General features: G+C 38.9%; 3 protein-coding genes and 2 non-coding genes across 5 annotated transcripts; 3 read left to right on the top strand and 2 right to left on the bottom strand.

The window, feature by feature from the left end:
• Positions 1–335: 335 nt before the first annotated feature.
• Positions 336–3,679, bottom strand: LOC103447730 (putative pentatricopeptide repeat-containing protein At5g59900). The gene has a single exon (XM_008386923.4). The coding sequence runs from the start codon at positions 3,405–3,407 to the stop codon at positions 681–683; it is 2,727 nt and encodes a 908-aa protein (XP_008385145.1). The 5' UTR covers positions 3,408–3,679; the 3' UTR covers positions 336–680.
• A 2,331-nt stretch (positions 3,680–6,010) lies between these two features.
• LOC103447728 (histone H2B-like) lies at positions 6,011–6,694 on the top strand. The gene has a single exon (XM_008386921.4). It carries the CDS (start codon positions 6,126–6,128, stop codon positions 6,549–6,551), a length of 426 nt encoding a protein of 141 aa, XP_008385143.1. The 5' UTR covers positions 6,011–6,125; the 3' UTR covers positions 6,552–6,694.
• Positions 6,695–9,754: 3,060 nt separating this feature from the next.
• TRNAC-GCA (transfer RNA cysteine (anticodon GCA)) lies at positions 9,755–9,826 on the top strand. The gene has a single exon. It is a non-coding gene; the product is annotated as a tRNA-Cys (tRNA).
• Positions 9,827–11,401: 1,575 nt separating this feature from the next.
• TRNAV-AAC (transfer RNA valine (anticodon AAC)) lies at positions 11,402–11,475 on the bottom strand. The gene has a single exon. It is a non-coding gene; the product is annotated as a tRNA-Val (tRNA).
• Positions 11,476–11,547: 72 nt separating this feature from the next.
• LOC103412988 (THO complex subunit 4A-like) lies at positions 11,548–14,180 on the top strand. Its single transcript, XM_029088577.2, has 5 exons — positions 11,548–11,863; positions 11,952–12,101; positions 12,467–12,535; positions 12,621–12,814; positions 13,470–14,180. The coding sequence occupies exons 1-5, from the start codon at positions 11,693–11,695 to the stop codon at positions 13,687–13,689; spliced, it is 804 nt and encodes a 267-aa protein (XP_028944410.1). The 5' UTR covers positions 11,548–11,692; the 3' UTR covers positions 13,690–14,180.
• The last annotated feature ends 193 nt before the right edge of the window (positions 14,181–14,373 follow it).

Below are 14,373 nucleotides of genomic sequence, written 5' to 3'. Positions count from 1 at the left end.
ACTTCTTAACGTTTTGTAACCTCACCTGAAATTTACTCTACAGTGTTTTCTTCGATGAGAACGAGTCCTGCGATCTCGGTTGTGTGCCAAAAACCTAGCATTGCTTGAGCTCATAGCCTTCATGTTGCGAGGTCATACAAATGATGAGCTCGTTTGAAAGTTCCTCATTGTGTAAGATTTTCGTTGTTTCGCGCGGTGCTCGAGTGAATGAACAATGCATACCCTGTAAAGCTTGTATAATCCACAGGAGGACATCACCCTTCCATGAGATTGGACGAATAGACATTGTTTAGTTGCCAGGGCCATTCCTGGGTAGTTGCTAATAATCCAAAGAATGACAACAACAAATTACATCCCAAGAGAACACCTTTAAAGGATGCAGTTCAAAGTTTCAAAGTTTCTCACCATCCTTTCCTGATACATTACATTCTCCCTCTCTTATGCCTTCTACCTTAGCATACAGGGTTGAAATAATGCACATAAAAGAATTCCAAATCATCTTGTCAAGTTAGATGTGTATGTATACATACCTAAACTAAAAAAATGTAAATGTTGAACGATCACGGCCCCGCCAAGTATCAAAGAAGCTAATGAACTAATCTCCCAATTTGAAGGTTCTGTATACAACACATGGATTACACTTACTAGATTACTAGCAACTGATGCCTGATGGATGGAATCTAACTTGTCAGGCAAGTTCCACGGATAAGTGTGTTATATGTAACTCGATTTGGCTTCAACCCTCTTCTCATCATGTCATCACGCAACTCGAAGGCCTTGGTTATTTCTCCAGTGACACAACACCCGTATATCAAAAAGTTATATGCTAGAATATCAGGCTTCAGACCCCTATCTAGCATAACATCCCACAGCTTAATAGCTTCTAGCAAATTGCCCCTCCTACAGTACTCATAGATAAATGTTGAATACGTAATACAATCTGGGTAAATACCATTGACTGTCATTTCAACCAGGAGCTGTGAAGCTTCCTGAAACTTTCCCATTTTGCAGAAACCCCTGATAAGTATATTGTATGTGGCGGTGTTTGCTGACAATCCTGCAAGCATGTCATTGTGCAGTTGTAAAGCTTTTTCCATGGTTCCTTCTTTGCTAAGGTGATTTAAGAAACAACCATATGTGACATGATTGGGAAAGGCATCACCGACGAGCATATCCTTCAAAACAAGCTCTGCTTTATCCATATAACCTGCCTTACATAATCCATATACCAAGGCAGTGTAAGTCACAACATTAGGTAAGCATCCTTCACCTACCATTATATCCCAAACCCCAATTGCCTTGTCAAGTTTCCCCGCTTTCCCATATTCATCGATCATACTTGTATATATTACATTATCAGGCCTCAATCCTTGATTATGCATCTCATTAAAGAGACCAAATAATCTTCCGGTATCCTGTTGCTTTAAAGCTCCACAAATTAGTACAGCATAGCACACAAGATCCATGTCTACTCCTCTTTCAATCATCTCACGACAAGCACCTAATGCATCGTGTAATCTTCCTTCCTTGCAATAACCATGTAGCAGTGCACTATAGCACATCTCATTTAACTTGTAATTCTCTTTGTGAAGGTCATCTACGAACTTTTTGGCTTCAGACACTCTGCCCGTCGAACACAGACCACTTATTAGAGGTCTATATGTATACGTGTCTGGTACAAGACCCTTCTCAACCATTTCATCAAGCAATTCAAAGCCTCTAACTGTGTTACCTTGTCGGCAGTGCCCATCAATCATAAGATTATAAGTCACCTCGTTTGGCAAAACGCCCCTTTTCACCATTTCATCAAATAATTTTGTTGCTTCAGCCATCATATTTGCACGACAAAGACCTGAAATAATTACACTGAAGGTGTAAGTGTTTGGCGTAATGCCTTTTTCCATCATTTCATGATACAACCTAAATGCCTTGTGCATCTCTCCTTCTTTGCAGTACCCACTTATCAATGATGTATAGGTTACAACGGTTGGAACCACTCCTTTATTCATCATCTCACAGAAGATAGATTCCGCCACACTCAATGTTCCAAACTTGCATTGCCCGCTTATCAAAGAATTGTAGGGGTAAACAGTTACCTTAACTCCAGCATTAATCATTTTATCAAAATAACGAAATGCAACATCCAACATCCCCCTTCGGCAGAAGGAATCAATCAATATAGAATAGGTTACATCATTGGGGAACATACCCTTCTTTCCCATGTTATCGAAGAGCAATTCTGCCTCATCCAGTTTCCCATCTTTACACAAAGAATTAAGCAATGAATTGTACGCAAACAAATTAGGAACCACCCCAACTTCTCCCATTCTCTTCACTAAATCAAAAGCATCTTCAATCTTCCCCTTCCTCCTCAACCCCTCCATGAGACCCGAAAGAGCTGCTTCACTCGGAACAAACCCCAGCTCAATCATTTCATTCATTAACTCCACACCAACCTCAAATTCCTGCACTTTACACAACCCAAGCACCAAAGTACAATATGTGACAATGTCCGCTTTCAACCCCTTCTGACCCAACATATTCTTAACCTCTACAGCCTCCCAAACCCTCTGGCACTTGCAGAGCCCATGAATCAACACATTATACATAACAACACTCAACTCACACGTATTCGATTCAGCGTACCGAATCACTTCCTTAGCCTTATCTAAATTCTTCAATTCACACAAGCTCCTAACCGCGGCAGTATACATATAAACATCGGGTCGAAGACCCACATTGATCATTTCATCAAAGAGTTGCAGAACCAAATTGAAATGCCTAATTTTCACCAACCCATTTAAAAGGGCATTCAAAGTTCTCACCTCCGGCAACATTTCACACTCCCTCATCAGCCTCACAACCAAAACACCATCCAAAACCCTCTTATTTTGCACATAACCTTGAACCAACAAATCAAATCCCACACTCGACGAACATTCAAGTTTCCTATAAGAATTCAACAGAGATTGAAAAACCTCACTTGGGTTCAACCCACGAAGCAAGAGGGTCTGCAAAAGCGACGAGGCGGGCCAAAAGAGATTGCCCTGAACCAGGGCGTGAATCAGAATGCAAAACGACGCCGTAGAGTGGCTGAAGCTTCTGTGCAAGCCCAAGAAATTGAAAAAGCGCAAGGCTAACCTGGGATTCCGTACGTTCTGGATCAGAACCTTCTCAACGTGGCGGGGCTCCAAGGTAGCTGAAATGAAGGGGTCGTTGAAGGCGAGCTTCCAGCTCTGCTTCCCCCGAACGACCTCGGATAGGGTGAAGACGAAGCGGGCGTCGTCGTTTTCGTCATTATCTTGGGAGGTGGGATTGGAGGAGGAGGAGAAGGAGGAACAGAGGTTTCTGGGTTTGGAGTGGATGAGAGGGTTTGCGAGGGGACGATGGGGACGAGCGAGCTTCATTTTTTGGTCAATCAATTGGGGTAATGAGGAGATTTCGTTTGATTCATTTCATTGGGTTGTTCGTATCAGAAGATAGAGAAATGAAAGTAAAAATCATTGGATTGGTTTGATTTGTGTTGGAAGTTGGAAGATCGGAAAAATTGATCGGGATGATGTCGATGCCGAGAGAGAAGGTGAGTGGTGGTGGACTCTGTTGAATACAGTAGCCTGTTGGATCATCTGTGAGCAGAAACGACTAATTTTGTACCTAAAACATGTGATACTAGCCCATTAGCAACAAAGCCCAACTCATCCTAGCTCACCTAAGCTCATACTGCTTTCCCAAAACTCGGAATGACACGTTATGAGCTCAAGCTCATCTATCTCGAACCGTTCACGTAGGTATCGTAGGTATCGTTTGGTATGCAGACGGAATGAGATGGAACGGAGAGGGAGTAAAGATCCTCTCGGATGGAAACAAGGAGGAAGAAGAAGGAGACGGAGAGATTATAATTTTGTGTTTCACAGATGTGGAACAAGTCGTTCCAAGGAAGTGAGGCGGAACGAAAATTCATCCAAAATTTGTCCCGTGGAACAATGCGTTCCACCAGTTTTAGGTGCACCAAACATGGGACTAAACGCCTCGTCCTACTCCGTTCCGTCCCATCCCACGTACCAAACGATACCGTAGGGTGCGTTTGGTACGTGGGACGGGACGGGACGGAACGGGACGAGGCGTTCCGTCCCGCGTTTGGTGCGCCAAAAATGGGTGGAACGGGCTGTTCCACGAGACAGATTTTGGATGTTTTTGCGTCCCACCTGCCCCCCTGGAACGGGTTTGTTCCACGTCTGTGGAACACAATGTTTTACCATTTTAAGACAAATATACCCCATGTCTTTTTCAAAAATTACACCTTCGTTCCGTCCCGTTCCGTCCCATCCTGTCCCGTCCCGTTCCGTCCCGTCTGCGTACCAAACGCACCCGTAGGGATGGACGTAGTGCGGTTCGATTCGGTTCCAACCTCAAACCGAAGCTGGAATCAAGAAATATCAATGGTTCGGTTCATCACAGTTTCAATTTGGAATATTAAATCATTTGAATACCAAAGGTATTTAAAGTTTACTTGTTTTTTTTTCATGATTAATTCAATCTCTACGGTTACAAATGTCAAGTGATTTTTCAATCAAACACTCAAGTGCTTTTCAATAAAAAACCCAAAAGCTCTTCAGTTTAGCCCAAAGCTTTCTTCAAAGTGTCCCTACTAATGAGCCCTGAGATCTAAATATTTTTAACTCTGCTACCACATGGTATGATTCAGTTGACGATTATTCCAACAAAACTATGAGCACCTTTAGAGGCATTGTCTCTCTTAGTCTATTCCAATATCACTAGTATCACTGGACTCTTCTACCATCACCTTGTCATCTATAACTTGAATCTTGCTGGTTTCTAATGCTTTCTTTACATTTCAATATTTTAGACTATGTAAAGTGGCTCATCAACCCATGATTATCTCTTAAAATGATTGTAATTTTATTTCACCTATGAAGTGATTACATTAAGTTCTCGATTTCTATTTTCCCTTCAGTCAACTGAACACAAGAATCTCATTCCCTACTCAGTTGTTTAGCTTAGAAGTTAGATCCAAGCGCAAACGTACAAATTCTCACACATATTGTATGTTGATAGCCTCCAACAGTGGCATGCCTATTCTCATACTTTTGCTCAAGCCATCTCTTCGCAATGAGAACTAAAGAACCACTCGAAGCTCATATTCACGTGTTGACATAAGTTGGAGGTCTGATTTTTTATGCCAAAAACCTCAAGTTTGCAGTATCAATTGAGGTTAATTAACATACAACATGGAAATTAATGCAAATTGATCAAATATACCACATTAGTTAGGATTTAAAACGTTGGGGATATATCACATTACATCTAGAGAATGTCTTACTACGAACATGGTTGTATAAGTCAACTAGCATCTTTGTAAAGTATCCTTAATGGTATAAGCAATTGAGTAGGCAAACTCGTTTTGACAAGTCATGTAGGCAAAAACTAAACTCTAGTAACGTAGACAAATTAAAAAAACAATAAAAATATAATTTTGCCTACTTAATTTGTCTATTCCATTGCAATGGCAAAACATTTTCAATGAACAAGTAAACCACATAAAGAAAATTTCAACTTTCAACTTCCAACAAAGGAAAAATAGAATTAGGATTTTCTATCCTCCTCTTTCCATCCCATTTCATCTCCTCCTCTTATCTTTTTTATTTTGTCTTTCTTTTTTATAAAAAATTAATATAAGACATTGACGTGATTTAACTGTGAACACTCAAATAAAAGATAAAGGAATAAAAGAAAAAAAAAAAGGAAGATAATTCTACTTCGGAAAAATAGAGGAGCGTCGCGATTGCCCATTTAGCCCCAGCTCATGGATCCGCACCCTTTAACCAAACCCAATAATAACGTACCACGTAGACAGCCCAACTAACGAGCAAACCGCTCCTTTAAGCTTCATCTCAAACCGTCGATCTCCCAATTTACTCTACCGCATCCAACGGACACTCCTCGCCTCGTCATCGATCCGCGTCTTCCCCTTATCAACGACCTATTTAAATACCAGACCGAACCCATCAATTCGATCACATCCCCTCAAATTTCCAAAGTCCTCCCAAATTCGTCTTCTCAAGGTTTTCGTTTGTTTGCCGAGAAAAGGAACAAGAAAATTTCCGATGGCGCCCAAAGCTGAGAAGAAGCCCGCGGAGAAGTCCGCCGTGGCTGAGAAAGCCCCCGCGGAGAAGAAGCCCAAGGCCGGGAAGAAGCTTCCGAAGGAGGCCGGAGCCGCCGCCGGAGACAAGAAGAAGAAGAGATCGAAGAAGAGCGTGGAGACCTACAAGATCTACATATTCAAGGTCCTGAAGCAGGTCCACCCAGACATCGGAATCTCCAGCAAGGCCATGGGAATCATGAACAGCTTCATCAACGACATCTTCGAGAAGCTCGCCCAGGAGTCGTCCAGGCTCGCCAGGTACAACAAAAAACCGACTATCACTTCGCGGGAGATCCAGACGGCGGTTAGATTGGTGCTGCCCGGTGAGCTCGCCAAGCATGCGGTGTCCGAGGGCACTAAGGCGGTGACTAAGTTTACTAGCTCTTGAAGAGTTAGGGTTTCTGGGTTTGGATTTGAGATGGGCTGTGAAGCATTTAGGGTTAGGGTTTCTGGGTTTTAACCCTTTATGTAAGTATAAGTACTGATGTTCTATTGCGGTTTAAATTCTGAATGAAAGTTCGATTTATCCAACTGATCCATTTCTTTGTAAGTGATTACCCAGTTGATTAATTTCTTCAATTTGATATATTACATGTGATTCTTGTTGCGATATGAACTAGTGTGGTCAATAAATTAGAGGTTTTGCAGTGAATTTTCTACCATATACTTACTAAATTTGCAACAAAACTGGGGAAGTAACATCTCAAATTATTGAAAGATTGCACTCATAAGTGGAGCCTAAATGCATTTTAAATAAACCATCAGATAAAATACCATCACCAGTATTCAAACCATTCTTAAACAAATTATTGAACTGCCAAAGCAAATCATAAAATTACAAAATAACTATTTAGACCATCTCCAACTGAACGAAGGTCAGATGGCTCGTTTTAGCCTTCTGATCTTCTAAAATATTAACATTTTAATGAATAGTATATTATCATATTTGCCTCTATCTCTAACCAATGATCATATGGCTCGTTTTAGCCTTGTCACAAAAAATCATCTCCAAACGAGGATCATAGGGGCAAATATAATTTATTATTTAAATTTAAAAACTACAACAACTTAAATTTAAAAACAACAACTTATATTTAAAAACTACAAATTAAATTTAAAAACAACATTAACTTAAATTTAAAACTACAATGAGAATTTTTAAGAATTTTTTTTTTTAAATTTGGCCCAAAAAAAAAACAACGGTAACTAACGGCTAGCTGACTAGCTGACGTCAGCTAGCCGTTGCATTTGAAATTTGGCTTAGAATTCTTATCAGATATAACCGATAGGAATATATTTATATTCAATATAATTGATTAAATATATTCCTGTCAATTATATCCGACATGATTGGTGAAATTTCTGGCCAGCTCGGGGCTAGCTGGTTGGCTGGATTGGGCCAGCCCTTTGGCCCTTTTAGATTTCGTGGGGCCCACGAGCCCTCTAGCCTAGCCCTCGGTTGGAGGCAGTTTTTTGGCAATTTTTAGCCTTCAGGCCTTCTAAACCTTTCGCTTGGAGATGGTCTTATAGCAGGCATGAAAAGGCTAAATGAAATATGTTATTTTTATACATATGTTTCTAAAGCACTTCCCTAAGTTTTAATTTTTGAAATACATTTACCTCAACTGGACCTGGGTTTTTGGTGCATACAAGTATTTTTGTTGGAAATATAAAATAACTAATGGAATGTTTAGAGTAGCCCAATTTTTAGTTTGGTAACCACACATGACGTCAAGAGTCATGATGATATTACTGAGGAACGTCTTTATCAAAATATTTTTGCTTCTCATTTCAGGCAATTGGCAATAATTTTTCTATTGGTTGCAACAAAATATTTCTTTCATAATTTGATCTCGAGTTACATGCTTCTATTTTTGTGTCATTTCTTCTTCCTTGTTTCACTAACTTTGAAACTGAAATTAAATTTCTAGAGAAAGACGAAACATAAAAAACATTTTTCAAATTTAAATAGAAACGAGATCCTAATGTTATTTTAAAAGTCCTCACTGCTTTAATACTGGAACATATTCGATTTCCTAAGTAGATAAATTGCTCATTGCCTCTCGACTTTTTGTGATTTTAAGAACCCCTGCATGAAATTGGTAATGTGAATTGAACCATCTAAGTTAATTCACTATGTATTACTAGGATCAAGATTTATGACACACATAAGCAAAGAGTACCTTTCTTTTCCAACCATTTCTTGAACTTGGCACATTCTTTCTTTTTATTGCAGAAGCAGCATGCATCCTTGTCGGCAAAACTCTTCATTGGTTTCTTTCCGGTCACCCTAAGACAACGTTTGCTTTTCTTGGCACATTGCTCCTCGGTAGTTCCTCTTGAACACACATGGTCAAAAAGTTCATTGGAGGACCACTTTTCCTTATGTGTGTTATAGGAAATCTTGAATAGTCCATACTCAAAGGGAGATAACTGAGAATGAAACTGAACAAGAATGACTTAGAAATCTCTATCTTCAAGGAGTTAAGTTGAGTTGCAGTGTCCCCCATTTCCATAATGTGCTCACACACACTTTTGGATTTTTCGTGCTTCATGCCCGAAAGTGTGCTAGTAACTGCCTTTATTAGATTTCACAAAATGTTCCTCAATTGCTTTCATGAAATATGTCACCTTATCACATTCTAAGATTGAACCTTGTATGCTCTTTCTTGCTCACACTAGATTTGTGAGCATCAAACTTAAAGAGTTTAGATTGCTTCCACCGGTTATACGCAACCTTGACTTCTTGAGTGCCTGATTCTGTGTTAGCACTATCACCTCCAAAATGCACATAAGAATTTAATTAGCACCCAATAAATAAATTAAAATTTTAATTTACAGTTGTGTTGGGTATAATGATCGGAAATTTCAGTTATAATAGTAAAATTTGACTATGACTAACTGGAATTAGGACAAAGTATTTTTGTCTAAGAGTAAATTGTAGCAATGACCCCTCAACTTTAATCAAATTGGAGCAATGGTCCATAAACTAAAAATCCATTACCATTGGTCCCTCAACTTATCAAAATGTGTAGCTATAGTTATTTTCATCAATTTCGTCAAAATTTTGTCAAAATAAGTTATGTTGGAATGACCATTTATACAATTAGGGTCCCTCAACTCATCAAAGTGTGTAATTATGGTCATTTTCGTCAACTACGTCAAATTTTTTGTCAAAATGAATTATGTTAGAAAGACCATTGCTATAATTAGGTTAAAGTTAAAGGACAATTTCTCAAGTTGAATTAAATTTGAGGGACCAATGGTAATGAATTTTTAGTTGAGGGACCATAACTGCATGTTTTGATGAGTTGAGAGACCAGTGGTAATGGATTTTTAATTGATGGACCATTACTTCAATTAAGTTAAAGTTAAGGGACCATAGCTACACTTTACTGTTTGTCTAAATAAAACAAAAGGGCAGTCACAAATTTCTGAGTTACATGGTGGGCTTTTGTCAAACACTTTTCTGGGTCCCACAAGTTGTTCTCCGGGCCAACCTTAACCAACTATAAAGGCCCATCTGAAATAAACAGATTAATGTGATTTGCCACCTGTTATTAATATTAATAATGGAATAATAAATAAATTGGGTCCATAGCTCAGTGGTAGAGCATTTGACTGCAGATCAAGAGGTCACCGGTTCGAACCCGGTTGGGCCCTTGTATGTATTTTTGTTTTCTCGGTGTAAATCCAACTCCCTAAACCAATACTTATCACATGAAAATATGGTCTAACTAATTATCATATTAATTCTTCCAATATTGAAAAGAATATTTTCTCCCCTTTCATTTTTGTAAAACGTATATAAAACATCCAATGAAAAATTCCATCATTTTTGTAAAACGTATATAAAGATCCAATGAAAAATTCCATCATGTCTAATATTCAAAGAAACTATGTATTTCAATAAAAAAAAAAACGAAAGAATGAAAGGAAACTATGTATTCATCCCATAGGAAGGAATTTAGACCCTTTATGGATCTTGTAATCTGAAATTGATAGACCGAGAAATTCAGACCGTTTAAGAGTCGGATAGAGAGATTTGGACCCATGATTTGGGTAAGATGGATGATTAGAATGAGCTAATGGGGATAGTAGGGTTTCAAAATGAATGATCCATATTTCTCAACTCGTTGCATTCGAATTGTAAAATCTAGAGAGGATCTTGATTCCCTGAAAAGGCAGACACCTCAATAAAAGAAAACTTTTGTTTAGTAATAAGAGAAAATAGTACAAAGTTTAAAAATAAGATAAAATAGCTTTGGGGAAAAAAGGGAAAAAGAAAAAATGGCAACCATCCAACCACTAAAAACCAAAAATCAAAGTTGGACATCTAGTCTTAGAAAATTTAATGGAAATTTTAATGAAATACTCTTGGTATTGTTCATTTTTTAACGAAAATGACATTTTTACTCTAAAAAGTCACTCCCGGTACTATTCGCTTACAACACTTTTTTGTCATTTTGATTAAAACTAAAAAATTTCAAGCCTTTTTTATTTATTCTTATTTTCGAAGTTTAGAGTTTATTAATCCGCACCTCACTTATATAAAAAGTGATCTCATATGAGGGATACAATCAAGACTCGATCTTCCATGATCTATTCGAGTATGCCAAATTAACTAGTACAATTGCAATGCAATAAAAAATAGGGAACTTTAATGAAAAGCACCCGGTACTGTTCAATTTAACGAAAAACCACATTTTTACACTAAAAAGTCAATCCTAGTACTATTCACTTTACCCTTTATTTGGTCCTTATCATTAAAACTAAAAGTTTTCAAGACCTTTTCATTAGTTTTCCTTAAAAAATATATAATTTTCACAATGCCCATGATAACCTGTTTCTAATCTCACGTTTTCTCTTGGAACTTAAATTTCACCATTTATTTGATGTAATTGACAAAAAATTGACAAAGTGAGACGAAAATTGAGTTCACTCAATTAAATGAGAATTTAATTTATAGGAAAAGTAATATTAGAATTGAGCCTTTGCAAAAACTGCAAAAAAAAAAAAAAAACTCTAAAAAACGTAAGCTTCGTGTGATTAACTGGCTAAATTTGAGTTTTACAATAACAAAGTAAGATTAGAATCGAATTACAGCAGCTAAGTTTGAGTTTTACAATAACAAAGTGAGATTAGAATCGAATTACAGCGGTATTGCAAAAAATAAACCATAACAAGTCCTAAAACAAAGTAAACACCAGGTGAAAAACAAAGAACCAAAAACAAAAGTGGCTTCGCCCGGGTTCGAACCGGAGACCTTCAGTGTGTTAGACTGACGTGATAACCAACTACACCACGAAACCTTGACGCTGAGGGTTTGCTTTTTAAAATATAAAACCACGAAAGCAAATGACCTTATATAAATGAATCATTCTTTCGCAGGGTTCTTCCTCCGACTCTCTCTCATCATTTTCGGTCCGTCACTTCAAATTCCCACCGCCACTAGAAACCCTAACCCTCTCTCTCTCTCTCTCCACTTTCTCGCTCCGAGGGTTTCGTTTCTTCCCCTAGTCAAACAAGATGCAGGACCCTCTAAGCATGTCCCTGGACGACCTCATCAAGACCAGCAAGAAATCGGGATCCGGGAACGCCCGAGGCCGCGGCGGCCGGGGGACCTCCGGACCCGGACCCGCCCGCCGCTTGCCGAATCGCGGCGCCAATCGCGCGACGCCGTACGTGGCTGCGGCCAAGGTAGAAGCAAATCTCTGGCTTTGGCTCTGATCTGATCTTTTCTCCAGTTGAAATTGAATTGAGTTAATAATAAATTTTGGGGATTTAGGCGCCGGAGACTGCGTGGCAACACGACATGTATGGGGATCTTGGTGCGGTGGCGTACGCGGCTCCAGCTGGGAGAGCATCGGCTATCGAAACCGGAACCAAGCTCTACATCTCCAATCTCGATTATGGCGTTTCCAACGAGGACATTAAGGTGAATTTCCCTGTTCTTTCAAAATTCTATATAAAAGCTGGACTTGTTTCTTAAGAGGGTGGGGTTTCGTTTGTGATTTATGATCAATCAAAATTAGGGGTATTTGGATATTGGATTTAGAACTAAATGTTTTGAATTTGGATTCTTCTTATAAATTATTTTATTAGATTGGAGTTTTTATGTTAGCCGAATAAATGTTAAACTAATCGGCTAATCCACATGTAATTAAGATACGGTTGATAAGTCTGCGGAACATCGAAAATCCCTTTAATGCCTTTATTGAACAGTCTTTGCAAATAACAGAGACTTTGAATCCACATTTGTTGCTACAATTTGTGTTTTCTAAAGTCAAATTATTATGCCAGGAATTGTTTTCTGAGGTTGGTGACCTGAAACGTTATGGAGTACATTATGACAGAAGCGGGAGATCAAAGGTACCTTGTCAAGTTTTGCATTGTTGGTCCTTCTGGAGAATTCTTTGTGTCCTGCTGTAGTTTAATACAAAGCTCTTTTTCATAGGGAACGGCAGACGTAGTTTTCTCACGACGAACGGATGCTGCGGCGGCTGTTAAAAGATACAACAATGTTCAGCTTGATGGGAAGCCGATGAAGATTGAGATTGTAGGAACAAACATTGGGACACCTGGAGCCCCACCTGCTTTCCCCCCTGCTGCTAATGGAAATTTTGGAAATCGGAATGGACTACCCATGGGGTATGTTGTGTACCATACATTTCACTTTAGAATTAGCTCTCATTGATGTTTGTGCTTATACATTTTTTTCCGCTTTTTAGTAAATGACTTGAAGGAATAAGAGGTTATTTTGATTTTTGATTGCTATAAGAAGCTCTTGGCTTTTGTTCTAGGCATTAGTTAATCTTTCTAGCCAACATTTGTCTGGAATAAGAATGCATCAAGGTGCAAGTTTTGTTTTTGCAAATGCTGGATGCTGTTGTGCCTATTACGATTTTGCATTATTGGCTTGGGTTTATTATGGGCTGTTTTCCGGGCCATATGTAGAGTCTATGGTTTTATTGTAGAGGGAAAACCTAGAAGTTGTAGTCTTTAAAATCTTTAAACATGTTGTAACTGAAACTTCTAAACAAATAAGTAATCTTGAATTAATGACTTTGATACTTATTTATTTAGATTAAAATGTATTTGTATGATACTCAAACTGATGTTCCATCATGCCTCAGTTACCCCTTCGAATATAGCTGATGTTTTGTCTCATACATGTGTTTGAGTCATGAGATGTAGCAATTGGGAAGACTCGGCTTCTATTATTGTTGGATGTGCGTATTTATTATCTGTGCCATGTTTTAATTTATCTGAAGCTGATTGTGTATTTGTTGTGGCTGTTGAGCAGGGGACAGAGTAGGGGTGGTGCATTTGGACGTATACGTGGCGGCGGTGGTGGTGGCGGAGGTGGTGGTGGCGGCAGCCGTGGTGGCCGTGGTCCTAGAAGGGGCGGTGGTGGACGCGGAAGTGGAAGAGGCCGTGGTGAAAAGGACCAAAAGGTTTCCGCTGAAGATCTTGATGCCGAGCTAGAGAAGTACCATGCAGCAGCAGAATCAATGCAAGAGTAAAGTGAAATCAGCTGTATGAAGTGTTGGCTTTATTACATCTTTTATGGCTCATTAGGTGCTTGGTGATTTGACAACCTCATATATTTTCTGTATTTCTATCAAAACCCAATTTCCTTGAGAGAGAAATCATGCGTAGGAAGAACTTGTAGAATCTTGCTTAAGTAGTTTGGGCACTTATTATGTTTGTTTAGACATGGGTATGAGATATGTGGGTTAATAGACAGTTTCAGTACTTTGAACTGAACTCCCATCCATTAGCTTCTTCAATCCCTTTTCAACAAGTTGGTCTCTGTTTCTCCGCACACAAAGACAAAACTGGCTGCAGAACGTGTGAAAGGATTGAGCCTTAGAGAATTCACACACTGCTGCAATGAGTTTGGTTGGTTCTACTGCCTGTAAAATGGCGTACTTCGCATGAGGTAGATATCTCTGTTTTCCTTGGCTTTGAAATCTTGTTATTTATTTAAGTTTTGTCCTTTGTGTTTGGTGCAGTTGAGCTGGTTATATTTCCTGCTAATTTATGGTAGCGTTCTCTTATACCCCTGACCCAGAAATGATAATTTAATTGGCATTGATCCTGACATTATGCGTTTAGAGAAATTGTATGGACTAAGCAACTAGCCGGTTCTAGGTGTAGAACTGGTTACTGAAGTCATAACGATGATGTTCAGAGATCTGCGGTGC

Source organism: Malus domestica, chromosome 11 (genome assembly GCF_042453785.1).
Source record: "Malus domestica chromosome 11, GDT2T_hap1".
In the NCBI taxonomy this organism is placed as follows: domain Eukaryota; kingdom Viridiplantae; phylum Streptophyta; class Magnoliopsida; order Rosales; family Rosaceae; genus Malus; species Malus domestica.
The sequence above is the reverse complement of the archived record's forward strand: the minus strand, read 5'-3'. Positions and strand labels throughout refer to the sequence as shown.